General features: G+C 37.1%; 2 protein-coding genes and 1 pseudogene across 2 annotated transcripts in view; 1 reads left to right on the top strand and 2 right to left on the bottom strand.

Moving 5' to 3' along the window:
- Positions 1–9300, bottom strand: part of LOC104867781 (heat shock factor protein 3) — a 50391-nt gene extending 41091 nt beyond the window's left edge. Inside the window, exon 1 of the mRNA XM_019208684.2 lies at positions 9138–9300. Coding sequence (XP_019064229.1) covers positions 9138–9236 — 99 coding nt within the window. The 5' untranslated portion in view covers positions 9237–9300. The remainder of the gene's footprint in view (positions 1–9137) is intronic.
- On the bottom strand, positions 872–2120 carry LOC117284726 (annotated as a pseudogene).
- Heph (hephaestin) overlaps positions 9200–20094 on the top strand; it is a 153511-nt gene continuing 142616 nt past the window's right edge. Inside the window, exon 1 of the mRNA XM_010632190.3 lies at positions 9200–9263. The gene's annotated coding sequence lies outside the window, so the exon portion shown is untranslated. The remainder of the gene's footprint in view (positions 9264–20094) is intronic.

Consider the following 20094-nt stretch of genomic DNA (forward strand, 5'->3'; position numbering starts at 1 on the left):
TAATTTTAGTTTTTGGTACAAAAATTATCCTTATTCTGTATTGTTTCATTTGAGTTTTATAATTTTTACACCACATTTTGAAACACTTAGTGTACACATTAGTAAAGAAAAGGTAAAAAAAAGCAATCTTAGTATAGGAAATACATTTAATAAATTAAACATCAATCTAAGACAGCAGAACAAGTTGTAACCAAACAGTCTAGAAATAACCAAGTAGCTACTCTTTTGAGTCATATGCTCAGGTTCTGGGACCATTTAATAAGTACATCAGCCCCAAAAATGCCAGAAAAAGTTTCAAGTATAAGCAAATGGAGATTTACTTTGCAGTATATAAAGTGCTAATTTTAATAGATACGCTAAATAGAGAATATAAAAGATCATTAATAGAATAGTCACTCAAATTAAATTAATGTAAGAACAGTTTACAGCATTTTTTTGCTAGCTTGTTAAATCATCACTATTTTTTGAACATCATACAAAACCCAGTGTGTATAATATCAAGAGCATATCATCATAAGAACACAAGAAATATCCTTAGGAACTTATTCAAAAATAACAAGGGACGCCTGGCACGGTGGTGCACGCCTGTAATCCCCGCACTCAGGAGGCTGAGGCAGGAGGATTGTTGTGAGTTTGAGACCAGCCTGGACTACATAGTGAGTTCCAGGTCAGTCTCAACTACATAGTGAGACCCTGTCTCAAAAACAAACAATCAAATTAACAGGGCACTATGGACCTAAAATAGGTCCTTTATAGAAAGTAATCACTGCAGATCATCATAATACTTATATAAACATTCAAGAAAATAAAACGGTTATGTTCACAATACAAATTTCATGCTGTGGTCATCAAGAACATGATTATTGACCATCTAGTTCCAAAAGATCTTCATTAGTGAAAAGAAGAGTTCAATTACTTTCTACTATAATTCATCGAATTTGTTCATGTTAACAGGTGGCCCAGTTCCCAAAGTTGCATAGTATGTATGCTTCCTCATCAAAGTCACTTTCATCAAAAGTTTTATCTTCATTGCTATCAACATTTGTAAGATTAAGATTAATACATGAATAAAGTCCCCATTTCCCACTTAGTAAAAATAAAGGCAAATATGTCTGCCTTCTCAGTAATAATGCCATTTTCCTCCAAAGCTTCCTTGGGTTTCCATGGCTCAGTACCAATGTAACGGGTCTCGGGATCAGACACAATCATATTTTCATTAAATGGTAGAGAAATTCCTGTCACAGCTTTTAAATGCTTCAAAATCACCTTTAGGGGGTGAAGAGAGGGCAGGGGTATAGGGAAAAAGTGAGAACCAAAATCTGTCATGACAAGGTACAAGATACAAATGATGAATATAACTGTACAGTATACCTAAAAAATACCAATAAACTCAATGAGAAAAAAAAATCTTTAATTATAACATTTGAAGATTTTATATTTCCATAAAGCAGTTTCCTTTTTTTTTTTTTTTTGGTGCATATACTTTAACACTCTAGCCATGTTCAAAACAACTTTTAAAATTATAGCTTCTGCAAGAGGACCATGGCTGTCTTTGTATCGCTTTTCTAGTAAATCATTTAGATATTTCCTCCCCATACTCAATAGCAAGTCCCATGCTGCCATCGCCAACTTTAGTTAAGAGCGCAATAACCTACAATGTCTGGAAGATGAAAGCTTTAAAAACTTTTAGTTTAGGCCCAGGTATTTATCTCAGTGGTGCTGCTGCCTGCCTTACAAGTAGAAGGTCCTGATTTCGATCCCTGGTACAAAAAAAATATTTTAGCTTCATCAGTTAGTCTCTTTTGTGGAAATGGAATCAAACTTGGGATCTTGCACTTGCGAGGCAAGCAGCAGCACCACTGAGCCAAATCCCCAGTCCCTAGTCTCTTCTGATATATACTTCGATACTGATCATTACATATAGAATTAGTCTTTTTTCAGTCCAAGGAGGATGAGATAAATCTCTCAGAGATCTTTTCTTTAGGTAAACATTTACCCCAGTCCCACGGCCAATCTTCTGCATAAACGGAGAAACAGGGATATTTATACATGGAGCTGAATATAATACAGATTTGCTTTTGCAAATAATGTGGTGTCTTGAAATTACTGATCCTTTCCATTGCAGCAACCAATGTAGGTCAGAGGGCTGGAGTTCAGAGTTCCTCTTCCGGCTGAGACCAGAAACGCACACCAGCGTAGAGAAAACCCGGACATGGCGGTGCACGTCGGTGATCCGAGCACGCGGGAGACTAAGGTAGGAGGACAGCAAAGAGTTCAAGAGCAATAAGCCTGTACTACAAAACAAGAGCCTATCTCAAAAAACACAAAAAAACAAAAAAAGTGACGGCAGTTTACACGGGAGACTGCCCGGAGGGGTGGTCCTTGTGGCTGGGCTGCCTTGGCTTGGCGAGCGCTTGCAACCGCCATTATGTTTTGAAGGTTTCAGGCGGCACGTTGCTTTCAAGACTGCCCCGAACTGCCGGGGCAATACTTAAAAACATAATTTAATTTTACAGACACACACAAACAACTCTTCGGGAACTCAGCTATACCATAAAAAAACTATACCTGTGTAATTATGCATCTGTTCCCAGCAAATAACCTAAAAAAATGTCTTACTACTTTCCTTTCCTTTTTGTTAAACCACAACTTCTCATTTCAACCTGAGTAAGAGTCAAAATACTGCTGACAAATTTGACAAGCAAAAACCGACTTCCAGTTGGTTCTGAATTAGCCTGGAAAGAAAATATATCAGCAAGTTTGGCAGATACGTACTCTTAAAAAGTAAATCACTACTGGTCATAAAAATCAGTGTAACTATTCTGGAAAGTCATTTGGTAATAAGAATGGTCTTTAAAATCCTCATAATACCAGGCCCTCATTTTGATTCCTAGCAACACACAAACATACAAAAACAAAAACACATGTGAGTGCACACAGGCTTGTGTTCTTTAATTTAGTAATTCTCCTTCTAGGAATCCTCCTTTCAAAGAAATAGAAGCTATGAAAAATATTTTTGTACAAATTTCTGATATCATCATGAAACTATTATTATTGATTTTTTAGCTGAAACTATAGGCACAGGTAATGGCACCTGGTTCTTGGAACTATTTTTAGTAGTAGAAATTATTAAAATATCCAAATGCCTATAAATATAGTGGTTAAGATGGTGGATTATTATATAGTCATTAAAATAATATTTTTATTTTATTTTTTTTGTTTTGTTTTTAGCCTTGTTTTGTTTTTTTGAGACAGGGTCTCACTATGTAGTTGAGATTGACCTGGAACTCACTATGTAGCCCAGGCTGGTCTCAAACTCACAGTGATCCTCCTGCCTCAGCCTACCGAGTGCTGGGATTATAGGCATGTGCCACCATGCCCGGCTTTATTTTATTTTTGATATTTAGGTCTCACTATATTTTTCAGGTTCACGTTGTACTTTTGGGGTCCAAATGATCCTCTTGCTTCAGCCTTCCAAGTAGCTCAGATTACAGGTGTGCACCAAAATGATGTTTTCACATATTTAATGCTATGGAAAAATGCCCAAAATATAAAACTAGTACAAGATAAATTACAAATTTCCAAAGAGGAAGATATCAATTTAATAAATAAATGTGTATTTGTAAATATAAATGCCAGTATGATTCTAGAAAAAGAATCCATAAAATTTGAATTATCTTTGAAGTATGAACATTATTTTTCTTTCTGTATTTTATAAGTTCCAAATTTATATATACATACAGTTGTTCAAGCCTAGTACTCTAGAATTCTCATATTCAACAATTCTGTTTATTTTTTTAATTCTGTAACTCACATATATTTGTCCATCTTTATGAAATATACATATGTATATTTCATAAATATATAATATATAAATATATAATTTATAAATATATATAATTTATAATGCATTTAATTTCTGGCTCTACTCATTGCTTACTATCAGAGAGTTTTGGGAAATATATGTATATTGATATGTATATATATATATATGAATACATGTATATTGCTAGGGTTGAACTGGGAGAGGACCTAGAACAATTTTTAATGCTATCTGGGGTCAGTAGGGTGGGACAGAGTGCCACCTAGTGTATATATAATTTATAATGCATTTAATTTCTGGCTCTACTCATTGCTTACTATCAGAGAGTTTTGGGAAATATATGTATATTGATATGTATATATATATATATGAATACATGTATATTGCTAGGGTTGAACTGGGAGAGGACCTAGAACAATTTTTAATGCTATCTGGGGTCAGTAGGGTGGGACAGAGTGCCACCTAGTGTATTTACATCTCCTTTTATCATTTTTGCATGTTGGGAATTTTTGGACAATTCTACTTATTTTAAAATATATTATACACTTTGATAGAGTATAATTACCCTCTTATGCTAGAGAACATTAGAATTTATTCCTCCTAACTTACCCATTTTCTAATCTCTAGTGACTGTTATTTTACTGTCATCTATAAGAGCAACCTTTTAGCTTCCACAAATACATAAAAATGTAGTATTTTTTCCTTAGGCCTCTGGCTTACTTCGCTTAATATAATGTGGAGGAACAATAATTCTTAAGATGGATGAACTCAAAGATGAACAGTTTTTGAAGTATTATACTAACTTGATCATTATGAAATCTGTCAGAAGCAATAGCTTTTAACTCAGAAAGGCACTAAGTGGCACTGTGTCCCACCAAACTGACCCCAAATAACATTTTAAAAAAAGTTTTGGGTCCTCTTCCAGTTCAACCCTAGCAATAGAGCTGGTACATACCCTAACTCAGTAATTTAGGTGCTGAGCTTGCCGACTACCTATGTACTGGAACAAAAATAGTGTATTGCTTTTCATGGTGTGAGGCCTGTGCTCATTGTTCCTTTCACAACAATAAAAAAGAGGATCATACCATCCACTGGGCCAGGCTAAAATGATATTTCAATGATATCTGCTTCGCCATGGCACTGCCAAATGCTTCCCCAACTAAAAAATAAACTAAAAGCATGAAATAATGTATAAAGTAATTTTTTTAAACTCACAGCTTAGTTTAGAGACAGGATAGTCATCTTCTAGGTTTATTCTATATAGACAAACTAAAAAATTCAAATTGATTTAATTATCATTTTTATTCTACCTTTCAACTTCTTAGGCTGACGTTTCAAGGTAAGGGTTTGTCTGTGATGATGTAAAGTGGGTTCAAAACTTAGGTTTTTTTTTTTTTTTTTTTTTTTTTTTTTTTTTTTTTTTGGTACCGGGGATTGAACTCTGGTCCTTGCGCTTGCAAGGCAGGCCACCGAACCACTGAGCTAAATCCCCGGCTCCAAAAGTTAGTTTCTGTTCTCAAAAAACTTATCAGTATAAGAACATCCCTAAATAATCACAATATATGGGTGGGTAAATCAGTAAGGCATAGAGGAAGCATTTGAAATTCTAAAAAAAAAAAAATTAATATGTAAGTTAGAAAATCAGAGTTTTTTCATTGAGGTGGTGGGCTTTCAAGAATTTTGGAAATTGATTAGGATACCAACAAGGAAAATACAGGTACTTTTCAGAGAGGAAAATAAAAAAGATAAGACTTTGGGATAGTAGTTAAAACCACAGACACTGGATTATGTGAGAATGTAGCTGAATGTTATAACACTTGCCTAGCATGTGTGAGGCACTCTGTTCAGTCCCCAGCACTGAAAATCCAAACAAACATAGACACTGGCATCAGTCTTCTTGTATGTAATTTTTGGCTCTACTCATTGCATAGAGCTTTGGAAAATGGATTAACCATTAATTTATTAGGCAGTCATATAGAACATGTTTTATCATAGTCTTACAATCTTTAGAAATTATTACTGAAAAGTAATATAAATTTTATTTTTATAACTCTATGGGTTCATGTATTATGTTATATTCAGGCACCTAAGTTGAACTTTGTTAAGGGCACAGTGGTTATGGAATGTGTATTCTGAACCAAACTAGGTTTGTACACAGCTCCATCTCTTATTAGCTATTGTGATCTTCAGCAGGTCACTTGCCTTGTATGTTTATCAGTTTGCTCATTTGTAAAACAGTTAATAATTACCAAATTTGTGAGGGTTAAATCAGTTAATTTATAGAAAAAGTTTACAGCAGCACCTGGTACAAAATAAATACCCAATAAATGTTAGCCATTAGAAGGAATTAGTTCGGAAGGGAAGAAATGAGTGTTGGTTTAGAATTCCATATATGACTGACATTTTGGATTCTATTCCATTGATGAGTTCCCTTTAGTGATGTAATATAGAATTGTATAGCATGGATTTACAGCCAGATTTTATACAGGAGGAAATAAATCACTACATAGCATATAGCTGGCACTCAAGAAACATCTGTTGGACTGAAGATATAGCTTAATGGTAGAGAAAATGCTTAGCACTGTGAGACCCTGAATTAGATTCCTGATATCCTAAGAAATAAACAACTTTGTGTGTGTGTGTGTGTGTGCGCGTGTGTGCGTGCGCGTGTGTGCGTGTGTGTGTGCGTGCGTGTGTGTGCGTGCGTGTGTGTGTGTGTGTGTGTGTGTGTGTGTGTGTATGGTACTAGGGATGGAATCCAGGGAGCTCTACTGCTGAGCTACATCCTTAGGTGTTTTTATTTTTTTATTTTTAGACAGGTTTTCACAAAATTGCCAGACAGGCCTTGAACTTCCAGTCCTCCTGCATCAGCCCCTCAGTCAGCTGGGATTACTAGTTTGTGCTACTACACTTAGCAAGAAATCTATTGATTGGAGTGATTTTCTACAGATTCTAGGGTTAGTAACTGGTAGAATGAAGCAGATATACATTTGTGTATAAAAGTGTCTTTAGGAACTGATCGAGTAAGGTTTTATGGTGCTAAGAAAAACACATTTTGGGGCCAGGGATTTAGCTCAGTGGTGCCGCTACCTGCCTAGCAAGTGGAAGGTCCTGATAATCCCTGGTACCAAAACACAAAACAAAACAAAACAAAACAAAATTTTGATTTTGGATTGGCAACATAGCATCATGGTATTTTTCTTCAAAAATTCCATTTAATATAAAGATTTTGCCGAGAAACTGCCTAATTTTTTTTTTTTTTACAAAAATGTGTTATAAACAGTGGTCTGGTGGTGAACATTTAACAAGAGCCTGGAGCTGTGAGAGGTGATTTGTGGCACTTGGTAATTTCTAAATCTAAATCATGCTCATTGTGGCTAATATTACTCTATGAACATGATGCCACTGAATGTAGAGTTAGGAAATGAATACAATTGGCTTTTATGAGTCCCTCCAAGCAGAATGTGCCCATTCTAGCATACCACTGTCTATAAAACATGACTCCTTCAATATGCGCTTTAATAAGGCAAAAATCATGCAAAGCCTAAGTTCAACTTTTGTCTAGCATGTGTAAATGTGGCATAAAATTTTAGTCTTTTTTGTCGTGAAAAGGCTGTAGGTGTGTTTGTATGCACTGTATATGTCGTACAGGGGATTAAACCCAGGGCCTCCTGCATGCTAAGCAAGGGCTTTACCACTGAATTTCAATATTCCTGGCCCCTGTTGCAGAAAGGCTTTAAAAAAGTTCAGCTTATGAAAAGGCTTTTTAAAACTTCTATGCTTTAAACTCAACTTTTTTTTTTTTTGGTACTGGAGATAGAACTCGGGTCCTTGTGCTTGCTAGGCAGGCAGCGGAACCACTGAGCTAAATCCCTGGCCCCTAAATTCAACCATTTTGTATAAAAATTTTTAAACACACAGAAAATTTGAACAACCATATCTCTACCATAACTAACTTTTCACTAGTTATTTGCTTTATAACATGTCATCAACCCATTTTATTTCTTAGATCAATTTCAAAGATGCAAACACTCAAGCACTTCAGCGTGCATATCATTAACTTAGTTTGATATTTATGTAAGGTTTTTTAGGAAAAAAATCGGGAAATTTATGTTTAATAAAATTAATATGTTTTAAACGTGCCATTCAATGAGTGCTGACAAATGCAGTATTCAAATTATTTCAAGATACTGACTATTAGCATTTCCTAAAAACATTTCCTCATTACCTTTTCTAGTCAAAGCATAGGCCTTCTCGATATGTTAAAGTTTTAGAAAATGTATATTTACCTAATGCAGCACTAATTTCCACTGTATTTCTTTCTTTCATGGCCTTGTCTTTTAAAAAATCGAGTATTCTAATTTTTAGGGCTAAGCATATGCATATACATATACATACACATATACAGGCTTGGGACACTGTAGGCAAGTGCTCAACCACTGAGCTAATCCACTCAGCTCCAGGATAATATCTTTTAAATGTGCTGATAATCTATGCTTGGAGTTCATTGTATTGCTTTATATTTGCATTTTTTAATAATACAAAGTTGAGGAAAAGTTTTACTTCAGTTTACATGAATAAATAGAGAACTGGCCCTAGTCTGCCTTTAACACATCTACACAGTTCCATGAGTTCCTAGTCCAGTTGACTTGAGGCTCGAATAAATCAAAATTCAGGTACATTGTCTGAACGAGCGTAAAACTGCCTGACGGAAGAATACGCAGGCCTGTATACTCCACCCGGCTTACCAGGTTAGATGAAGCTGAACAACTGGTGAGAAATGAGGTCCAACATAATTAAATTCTCTCAGATGCTATGAGCAAAGCTAGCCTTGTTCAAAGCGTCCAAGATGCTCAGTTACTCGATTTATGTACAGCTGGTAGGAAAACGTATTACGAAGGAGGGTGCAGACACACAGACAAAGACAGAGACACAGACCCTAGAAGGTTCGGCGATATATTTCAGCGACAAGCCATGAGGCGAGACACTGCGTGCCGAGCACCACAAAACAGACATCTCCAAAAGACGACAAGTTCCTATCCCCACTGAGGTATATTTAGGTAGTGTGCCACTTAACTCGGGGTTCTGAAGAAAAGCAGCAAAAGAGGGAAGCTTTTCATAGGCGCTAAACAGAAACTAATAAGCGGAGGCTTATTTTACGAGGAAACTGAATTTGCCCGCCAAAGAGTTGCGGGGTCGGGAAAATGTCCTCTGCCATCTTGCTACGCCGGCCCTAAAATTTCCTACATCATCCCACACCTTTCTAAGGCCACATTCGTCTGAAAACCCATTTCTCTCCCCTGTAGACCTTTACCTCGCTCCAGCGAATAACATCGTCCAAGACGGTGTCGTCGACTATTGACCATAGCTTGGAGAGAAAGCCTGGAACTGCAGAAGCGGAGGCGTCCTCCATGATTGCGAGTGCCAATACCACGGGAAGGTAAAAACGCCTAACACGCACGATGCAGCTTCTTCGTTCGCTCAGAATCAAACGCGTTACTGCACGTGCGTCTACCAACTGAAAAGCCAAGGACCGCCCACAGCTCGTGGGGGCAGAGTCTAACTGTGGAAAGGGGAAGCCTCATTGGCTGGTTAAGCTATTGCAGACAAGTGTATGCCACGGAACTTTGGGTAGAGGAAAATTTTTAAAGAGGCAGGAAAATATAGCTGCAAGTACTCGGCACAAGTTTGACCAGATTTTCTGATGGCTCTCAGTGCATTAGCAGAAGGAATTACTGTAGTTTTGCAAACTGCCTCATCCGTGGCAGTACAAAAGACGGCACCAGTGGCACACAATCTTACGATGTACGGAAGACTGCACCATATGGCATAGAAGGGGCTTGGCATTGTGTTAGTTTCATGTTGTATGTGGCTTGGTAATGAACTTAACGATATTACAAGTCAATGCTCGCCGGGCACGGTTTTGACCCTTTCTCTGGAGAGATGATGAGCTTTCTCGCCGGCCATGTTTGGAGAGAAGGGAAACTTGTGGCTATTAAGAAATAGGCTTTCTAGTGAGAAGGTTGTAAAGATGATCATGTAGAAAGGAATTTGGGTAAGAAAGTCCAGTTTTTTTCTTTTTTCCCTTTTCATTATAAAATATCAGATAGTTAGAATGTCATCTGTTTCTTAAAGTTTTCTGGGATCTCACCTGGTTGAACTGAGTCCTGAAGTTTGGCACTCTCTTATAGAAGTATATATGTTAATAACAATTAATAGCAGTAGGCATTGTCTTATTTTGCTTAGATTTTAGTAATTTGTAAGCACAAATTCTGAGAATATTGGAGATGGAAAGGACCTGAAGACTCAATTTCCCGAGCTCTAAGGAGAAATAAATAATCCAGGTCCAGTGCCTGTTTCTGCTGACTAGTGAATTTATTTATCTGTCTACTAGTACTGTGTATTGGACCCAAGGCATCACTCATGCAAGGTAAATACTGTACCACTGAGCTACAGCCACCAAGTTAAATAATGAACCCTCCCACCGCCCCGTTGGGGATCTAACTCAGGACCTTGCGCTTGCAAGGCAGGTGCAGTGAAACAAGCTAAATCCCTCGACCACAGCATGCCTTTTTATTTATTTATTTATTTATTATTTAGTTTTTGGTCCTGGGGTTCGAATTCGGGACCTTGCACTTGGGAGGCAGGCGTCCGAAATGCTGAGCTAAATCCCTGGCCCCCATGCCTTAAAAAAAAAAAAAAAAAAAAAAGTTATTTTTTTTTCTTTTCTTTTTTGGAGATAATTTCACTCGGTAGTTCGGGCTTGCCTCAATCTCACTATGAAGTCCAGGCTGGCCTCAAATTCATAGCAATCCTCCTGCCTCAGCCTCCTGAGTGCTGGGATTACAGGCATGTGCCACCACTCCAGGCTGAAAATGGTCATTTTTAAATGAAAATTAAATTACTAACTACAAAAAGTGTTAAATAAAATCTGAAAGGAGATTTTTACATTTACATTTACATTGAGATCTATTTTCCTTTTTGTACGTCTTATGAAGTACTATATTTAATCTTTTTTCCTTCATACTAAGAATTGTACCTAGGGAATGGCTGAGCTATATACTATGTGCTTTGTAATGTTTTAAATTTTGGAGCAGGCTATTTCTGTTCATTTGCTCAGCCTAGTCTGAAACTTGAAATCTTCATGTCTTACCCTCCCAATTAGCTGGGATTATACCAGCTATTATTTAATCTTTATCTTTCACTGTTCTTTGACCAGTACTGTTTGTTCAGTTGAATTGCTTCATTTTTCAAAACCTTCTCAAATGAGTTCAAAATTATTAAAAAATTAATATTTGTCTTTTTATGTGTCAATAGTTTAGTTATTTCTAATAATACAAATGGCTAGACTTTAAAGCTTTATGACCTCTTATAATTCCTTACCTGAGAACCTCATCTTTTTTAAACATCTCTCTTTCCCCTCTTCAGCTGCTATTCTTCACCTATACACCTATTTTTTTATTTTTTTGGTACCAAGGATTGAACTCAGAACCTTGCTCTTACAAAGCAGGCATGGTGCCCCTGAGCTAAATCTCAGCCCCGTACTTCACTTATCATTCAAGAATAAGTAAAGGAGATGGACATAGTTGGCACATGCTTGTAAGTGCAACACTCAGGAGGCTGAGACAGGAGGATTGTCGTAAATTCAAGGCCAGCCTGGGCTACACAGTGAGTTCAGGGCCAGCCTGAACTACAGAGTGAGAGTGAGATCCTATCTCAAAGTGGGGGGCAGAATAAGTCAAGGAAATCTTTGGAGGTCTTTGATTTCAGTCTGTACCAGTTTCTGCTTTCTTTAGGAGACGCTTTCTGGACCTGGGATGTAGCTCAGTGTTGCCATGCCTGGCAAGCGCAAAGTCCTGAGTTTGATCTCCGGTACAAAAAAAAAGTCTTTCCCAGACAATTTGAATTTTCCTTATATAGTTTGTGATTATTTGTCTTTGCCAACAATTAGATTATTATGTCAATTCTTCTCACCAGATATAAAAATGCTTCATTTTCCAATTCTTTTTCACGCTTTTCTTCACTTTCTAACTGGATTAGAAATATGTGAAAATCAAGGCTATTTCATATAGCATAGTTTCTTTGTCATTTCCTTACAACATAGGACCACATAAACAGTGTTAAAAAATATTTCTTGATTAACCAGCACTGTCTAAGCCATCCTTTCTTTTCCATTTATACTTTTATATGTTTAGCGACATTAGGCCTATTTTCCAACCAGTCTTTCTGCCTGTATGCTTATTTTTTCTAAAGATCATTTTACATTCCACTTATCAGATGTAATTTCTTTTCCCAGAAAATTAACAGCAGCTCTTTCATATTATATTAGTCTCTTTTCTCTTACTATAACAAAATTCTTAAGACTGAGTGCTTTATAAAAGAAAGAGCCTTTGACAAGAGGCATTTCTCAGTGGTAAAATGCCTGTTTGAAAAGCATGAGATCTTGGGTTTGACTCCTAGAACTACACGAAAATATGTGGTTTATTTAGCTTTCGGTTTTGGAGATTCATGGACATGGCACTGTCATCAGTTTGGTTTCGTTGAGAACCCCCTTGGTTGTGCCACATGATGAGAATGTGTGTGAGAGAGAGCTCGCATAGTGAGACAAGAAACCAAAGAACATTTCAGGGTTCATCTTACTCATTTTATAACAACCATGTTCTGAGAACTAGATCAGGGATCCAGTATCTTTCCAAGGGCAGTACCACCAGTGAACTACCTAACTCCCAGAAGACCTCACATCCTAAAAATTCCACAACCACCTCTCAACATTGTCACACCACAGATCTAGTTTTCAACACATGAACTCACAGATGACAAACTCAAAACATATCCAAAAGGGTACCACATGCAAAGTTCACATTTCTTAGTATGGCATTCAATGCCTTCTTCGAAGTGATTTAAATTTTCCTTTTCTGCCTCAATACTCTCACTATACCCTTTCCTATGATCTGTAACGTAGCCAAAAGGAAACACACACACACACACACACACACACACACACACACACACACACTTCCTTCAAGGCATGTTCCACTTTTTTTGGCTTTATTATCTATGTTCCTGCTGCCTATAGATATTCTATCTGTTATAATAGAGAGGCAAGATAACACAATGAAGGAGGAGCTGTGGGATTTAGCAACAGATTATGAGTTCAAATTCTTGTTTTAGAATTTGTTAGCTGAGTGGACTTTTATAATATACTTTTCTTCTCGACACACCAGTGTCTTAATCTGAAAATGAGATCCGTCTCACCAACTTTTCACAGAATTTGAGAGGATTAAATGGACTAGTGCATGTGGAAGGACTTACAGTGCTTTTTCAGTGCTGGTTCTTCCTCTTAGCGTTTAGACTCCTCTCTTCCTCTTCTTTTCTCTCTCTTTCTCTCTCTGGTGTGTGTGTGTGTGTGTGTGTGTGTGTGTGTGTGTGTGTGCATGTGTTGAACTGCATTTTTAATAGAGGAGCCACTGAACTACATACCTATTTCGCTTCATTTTAATTTTGAAACAGGGTCTTATTAAGTTCCCCAGGCAAGATGTGAACTGAAATATTCTCCTATTTCAGCCTCCAGAGTATCTGGGATTACAAGCATGTGCCACTATACTGGACCCAAGATTCGTCTTTTTTATTCATACTTAATTACTTTGATAATCTCATCTAGTCTTATGGATTTAAGTATAATTATTTTGATGACTCTCAAATCTATATATCTAGACCTCTGCCCTGAACTAGAGACTCACATATACAGCTGGGTCCCCTCGGATTGTCACCAGGTGGAATCTGAGAAGGTTTCCACAAGTGGAAACTTGTAGTCTCCACTTACCCCACCCACAGAGCAGGTTGTAGGCCACCTGATTTCTGAATTTTCAAGGCACACTAGTAATAAGTGTAAAGAGGTTTATTAGACGGAATTTTAAAAGTACGCATTCAAAAAGAATGGTGTGCAGGCCCTCAAGTAAGTGAGGCACATTGTGACCTAGAACTGAATATGTATGTGTGATCATGGGGTATCTTCCAGACGCTAATATGTATATTCCCATAGTCTGTGAGATCACCCTTCTGGCAAGGCCATGTTAAAATGAAAAGTATTTATATGGTGAAAGGTGAGATATACTGCCCACTTAATCATGTGTTTTTTTTTTTTTTTGTACCGGGATTCGAACTCAGGCCCATGCGCTTGCAAAGCAGGCCTCAGAACCACTGAGCCAAATCCCCGGCCCTCATGTGCTTTCTTGACGATGGGGATAGGTAGAAATGAGTACAATTAACAGCTGAAAGCACAGGCCTAGAGCACAATTTGCAGGCTTATTGTCTTTGAAACCCTTAGGAATTAGGATGGGGAATGGAGAAATTTTTGTGGCCTAAAGGTGCAGGTTTTTTAAATTTCATTTTATTTTTTATTGAGTTTATTGGTACATTTTAGGTATACAGTACAGTTACATTCATCATTGGGATCTTGTACCTTCACATGACAGGTCTTGGTTCTCATTTTTCCCCTTGTCCCTGCCCTGTCCCTTCACCCCCAACTCCCCTCCCCATTTACAAACACTTTATTTCCATTTTTTCATTTTCTCATATTTTTTTACTTTTCTCTTATTACCTTTCCCCTACCCTTCCCACTTTCCCTACACCTTTAGCCCTTTTCTTCCTATTTCATATTGTTATTTATCTCATTAGGATCTTATGTACTATTACAGTTTATTCACACCAGAGAAACTATTCAGTATTTACACATGGGTGACTTATTTATTTAACTTAGGTAAATTTTAAAATTATGGTTTTTATCTCTTTTCTACCTATCTTCATTTCTTCTATTCTACCTCAGTATGTCCAAAAAGCACCTCAAACTTGGAACACCAGTTCCTGATCTTTACCCAAACCTGCTTCTCCTAGCAGCCTTCTCAATCTTTAGAAATGACACTTCTATCCTTTCAGTTGCTCAGACTGTTCTTAACTCATTTTTTTTCAATTTATATCCATCACAATCCAATCCTTTAGGACATCTCCATAGTTTTATCTTTAAAATATATCTAGCTGAGCAAGACTACATATAAACCCGAAACAAGTCACCTTCACTTACAGTAATCCTCCAATATGTCTTCTTACTTCTCTTGTTATCCTAAAGCCTTTTCTTAAATTCTCTGCACAACAGCCACAACGATTCTGTGAAAATGTGTGGCTGGTCATGATACTTCTCAAAACTTTCCAACAGCTTCCTGTTTGACAACATAGTCTGTGCCATACTTCATTTCCATTCATTTTAAACTTCATCTCTTTTCTCACTCATACTAGTTTAGCTGTGTTAGCTCCCTTGTTATTTCTTGAATTCACCTTTGTAACATAAAATATTTATATTTGTTTCTTCTGCCTTGAATGTACTTTTCCAGATATGTACATGGCTCTCTCCCTCATATACTAAAAAGTTTTGGTTCAGAACTCATGTTTTCAGTGAAGTCTTCCTTGGCCATTATATTTTAAAGTACAATTCACTACCGAGTGACTTCCTCCAGCCCTCCTGGATTATTTCCCTTTTATTCTGCTTATTACTGTTTGTGGCATATTTTTAATTTATTTTGCCTGTTGCTTTCTTTTCCTACTAGAAGGAGAATGTAAACACCATGACAACAAATAATCTTGTTCTTTTTGTCCACTTTTGTAGTCCTAGTGACTGTAACATTATCTGGTATATGTCTATTAGATGAATAAATGATAAATAAAAGATAAAGAATAGCTGCAAAGATTTGATAAAATATAAATCTCTATTTTTCTAATTTGTTTATTGAACAAATAATTATTGAGTGCCTGCCCCATGCCAGGTACAGGGCTTGATGTTAGAATGTAAATATCACACAAGGTGAATTTGATACTGCACGCAAAATTTTAAAAATACAGTAGGGATTATAAATGAGTGAATAAGCAGTGTGGTATAATCTAATAAGTGCAGTGCTCTAATTATATAATAAAGTTTACTGTGAGAGTGCGTGGCTGCCAAAGTCAGTAACACTGATGCAGCTCGATCCAAACCCTTCCGTTTTGCGACAAAGATTTTGACATTGACAAGTCCAGGGTTGTCACACCAAAGATCTTACTGGGATTCTATGCTCCACATTTCTTGAAAATGTCTGCTGCAAATATGATGGTGGATTTAGCTAGATTGGCAATGAGCTATGATGGAAGTTATTGAGCAAAGAAATATGAAAAAATAGAAGGCTGTGATGAGTGAATATGATTTTTTGTTTTCTTCTTGTTTTTATTACTTGTAATTATTATTTTAATTATACAAATTTAGATAGTATAATGTGCTAACATATGTGTATAATCTGTAGTGAATAAGATTTTTAAATTCGTAATTGCAGAGGTAGTACAATTCTTACTTCCTATTGAATATTTGTGTACATTTCTTGTCACTTTTAAAAGACTAGAACTGGCATCTGCAAGCTATGTCCCTGAGGCTCAAATCCAGCCTGTGTTCTGTACAACTTTTGAAGTAGCAGTAGTTTTTACATTTTTAAAGGATTGTAAAATATAACAAAGTAGAATTCTGAAGACTTTTTACTCTTTACAAAAATGTTTTGCTAAATTCTGAACTATAGCCTTGATGTCCAGCAGTGTGGTCAGTAACCACGTGGGAATATTTAAATTTAAATTGATTAATCTTAAATAATAAGAAAAGTTCAGTTTCTCAGTAGCATTAATCACATCTCAAGTGTTCAAATATCATATGTGTCTACTGGCTGTTGTATTGCACAATGCTGAATTGGAGGCTACTTGACAAAAGCAGGATTTTCTGTTTTTTTTTTGTTTTTGCTATTGTGTTTTTTGAAGCAGAGTCTTTCTATGCAATCTAGACTTGTCTTGAATTCATTATGTAGTCCAAGGCTGGCCTCAGATTTGTGATGTTCCTAGGAAAGATGTATTTCTAATTTATCCCTGTTTAGAATTCTGTTTTAGTAAGTAGTCTTTCAGTTGGTATAGGTGGCTCAATGACCACTCCGGAATTTCAGCATTAGAAGTGTACCTGGGATGTACTAACACTACATTTGTTAAATACTATTATTGTTGGTTTTGATATTGTTATTTTCATTGCTATTATGTATAGGGCTGTGGTGGGCAAATGGAAATGGAGCTGAGATGAATCGCTGCTCTCAAGGTGCTAATATTGAACTGAAGAAGGTCATTTGTCTCAATGGCTTCCGGGCAGAATATGACTTTTGAGCTCTTATGACTGAAGGGGAATATTGCTAGATACAAATGTTAATTGTACTGGGAAGAGTTTTCTGCAGCCTGGTGGAAATAAAAGAGAATAATCACTAGAAAGCAAACATAGTTCAAAAAATGCAAGGATAAGTAGAGTTTAGACCCAGGGAGAAGCTCTAGTCCTTCCATCCTTTGTTCAAGCTACTTAGCTTCCTTACTTTCCCCAATATCCATTTTGTTGGGGGGAGGGGGCTCTGGGAATGTAACTAAGGACCGTTGCACTGTGCTACCTCTCAGCTTTTTTTTTTTTTTAACTTTTTAAAATTTTAAGACAGGTTGTAAATTGCCCAGGCTGGTTTTGAAATTCTGCCCCAACTTCCCAGAATGTTGAGTTTGTCACCAAGCTGGGTCTGAGGGTCCCTGAGGCTGAAATAAGGAACATATCCCACCCTTGTAGTGTAAATTTGCAGGTTTACTGATTTCTGTCATGGAAAAGGAATTTTCAAAATGCTTCAGTAAGAGACATGAGAAGGTTTTATTAAACAGAGATTTAGGATACACACAAGAGGGGAGTGTGGGTGCTCAGAGAAAGGAGATACATTATGAGCCAGAGTTAGGTATATTTAAGAGAGTGTCCTCAAGATGAGCAATCTAGGATATGTATTATTACTCTTTGTCAGGCTACAATGCAAGCCACCTATATGTTTGAAGTTGAGACATATTTTCTGTGAACCAATATTGTTTCTTTCTTGGAGGTGGAGAAAGCACAATTAACAGATGAAAATGACGCATGCAGAGCCCCGATTTATAGGCTTATTGTCTTTGAAACCTTTGGGCATTTTTTGAGTGAATTTCCTGGAAGGGAAAAAGCCTTGAGTAACTTTAGTGTCTTAAAGTTTCAGTTAAGTACAGTTTTAATATCTCAATTTCCTTGTTTCCTTTAAACCTAGTTTTTATTTTTTCTATCCTACCTCTTTCCCTCCTCTAAGACTTTGGTCCTACATTCTTAAGTGGCTGCAGGAGGCTCAATGGTCTAACTTCCTGTAACTGCTTCAGGATCAGGAGGGGTGTTGATCCTGCCTACCTAGGAACTGAAAGTCTTGCCCTGACTGCTCTAGAAAAGACACAGGAATGTGTCAGGTTCCATCTTTTTTTTCTTGTTTTTTTTTTTTGGGGGGGATGCTGGGGATTGAACTCGGGTCCTTGTGCTTGCAAGGCAGGCCACTGAACCGCTGAGCTAAATCCCCTGCCCTCTTGTTGTTTTTTTGGGGCAGGGTCTCACTATGTAGTTGAGACTGACCTGGAACTCCCTGTGTAGCCCAGGCTGGTCTCGAACTCACAGCAATCCTCCTGCCTCAGCCTCCCAAGTGCTGGGATAACAGGCGTGAGCCACCACACCTGGCTCCATCTTTTGAAGACCCATCATCTTTTGATAGGCTGAAAAAGGGGGCAAGGGCATACAAGACATTAGCTCACAACATCAGTGGATCATGTAATATAAAAATAATTTTAATGTACAGTATCATAGCCAGAAAAATGAGAGCTTTCTTTCACCAGGTTGTTCCAGAGAACGAGGATGCTAGAGAGTCACTGAAGCTTATGGCAGATTTTGAAATTTCACCTCTCTGTGAATATAGATCTTGTAATGCAGAAGACACACTTGCAGGCTTTCCAGGATTGCATACACAATATTCTGTTTTGATAATGACACTGATTATTCCTTATATTGTTTTCTGAATATCTAGGGCCATTCAGTTTCATAGAATGGCTGTTTTCATCATTTTCACTTTTTTTTTTTTTATTGAGTTTATTGGTACATTTAGGGATACAGTACAGTTACATTCATTGTTGGGATCTTGTACCTCTACATGACAAGTCTTGATTCTCATTTTTTCCCCTTACCTCTGCCCTCCCTTCACCCCCTCCTCCCCTCCCCATCTACAAACACTTTATTTTCATCTTTTCATTCTCTCACATTTTTTTCTTTTCCCTTTTTGTTCTTCCCCTACGTATCACACCTTCCCTACATCTTTAGCTCCTTTCCTCCCATTTCTAAATGTCAGTAATCTTATTAGAATCTTATGCATTGTTGCAGAATATTCACACCAGGGAAACTATTTGGTATTTACACATGTGGGACTTATTTATTTCACTTAGGAGTATATCTTCAATATGTATCCATTTTCCTATGAATGAATCTATTCTCTCGCTCTTTATGGCTGAGTAATATTCCATTTTATAGAAAAACCACAACTTCTTTATCCAGTTTCCAACGGATGGGCAAATAGGTTGTTTCCAAGATTTAGCTATTACAAACTGTGCCGCTATAAACATGGGTGCACATACTTCTCTGTGATATGATTCTTTTAGTTCTCTTGGAAAGATACCCAACAGAGGGATGGCTGGGTCAAATGGAACCTCCAGTCCAAGCTCTTTGAGGTATCTCCATATTGATTTCCATAGTGGTTGCACTAGTCTGCACTCCCACCAACAATGGAGGAGGGTTCCTTTCTCCCCACAACCCCGCCAACATTTGTTATTGTGTGATTTCTTGATAGCAGCCATTCTTTGTGGGGTGAGGTGGAATCTCAGTGTTGTTTTCATCTGCATCTCTCGAATGACCAGTGATGTGGAACATTTTTTCATATATTTTCTTGCTGCTTTCACTTCTTTGTATGAGAAATGTCTGTTCATTTCGGATGCCCATTTTTGGATCGGGTCTTTATATTTGGGGGGACTGATTGTTTTGAGTTCTTTATATATCCTTGATAATAGTCCTTTGTCTGAGGTACAGCTGGTAAAAATTTTTTCCCACATTGTAGATTGTCTCTTAGTTCTGCTAATGGTTTCTTTTGAAGTACAGAAGCTTTTTAGTAAGATGAGATCCCAGTTGTTGATTCTTTCTGCTAGTTCCCGTGCTACTGAGGATTTGTTCATAAAGTCTTTTCCTATACCAATGTCTTCCAGAGTTCTGCCTAACTTACTTTCCAGCAAGTTTAATGTTTCTGTTTTAATATTTAGATCTTTAATCCATTTGGATTTTAATTTAGTGCATGGCGAAAGATAAGGGTCTA

This window comes from Fukomys damarensis, unplaced genomic scaffold (assembly GCF_012274545.1).
Source record: "Fukomys damarensis isolate Sample0158 unplaced genomic scaffold, DMR_v1.0_HiC HiC_scaffold_39, whole genome shotgun sequence".
Lineage (NCBI taxonomy): Eukaryota > Metazoa > Chordata > Mammalia > Rodentia > Bathyergidae > Fukomys > Fukomys damarensis.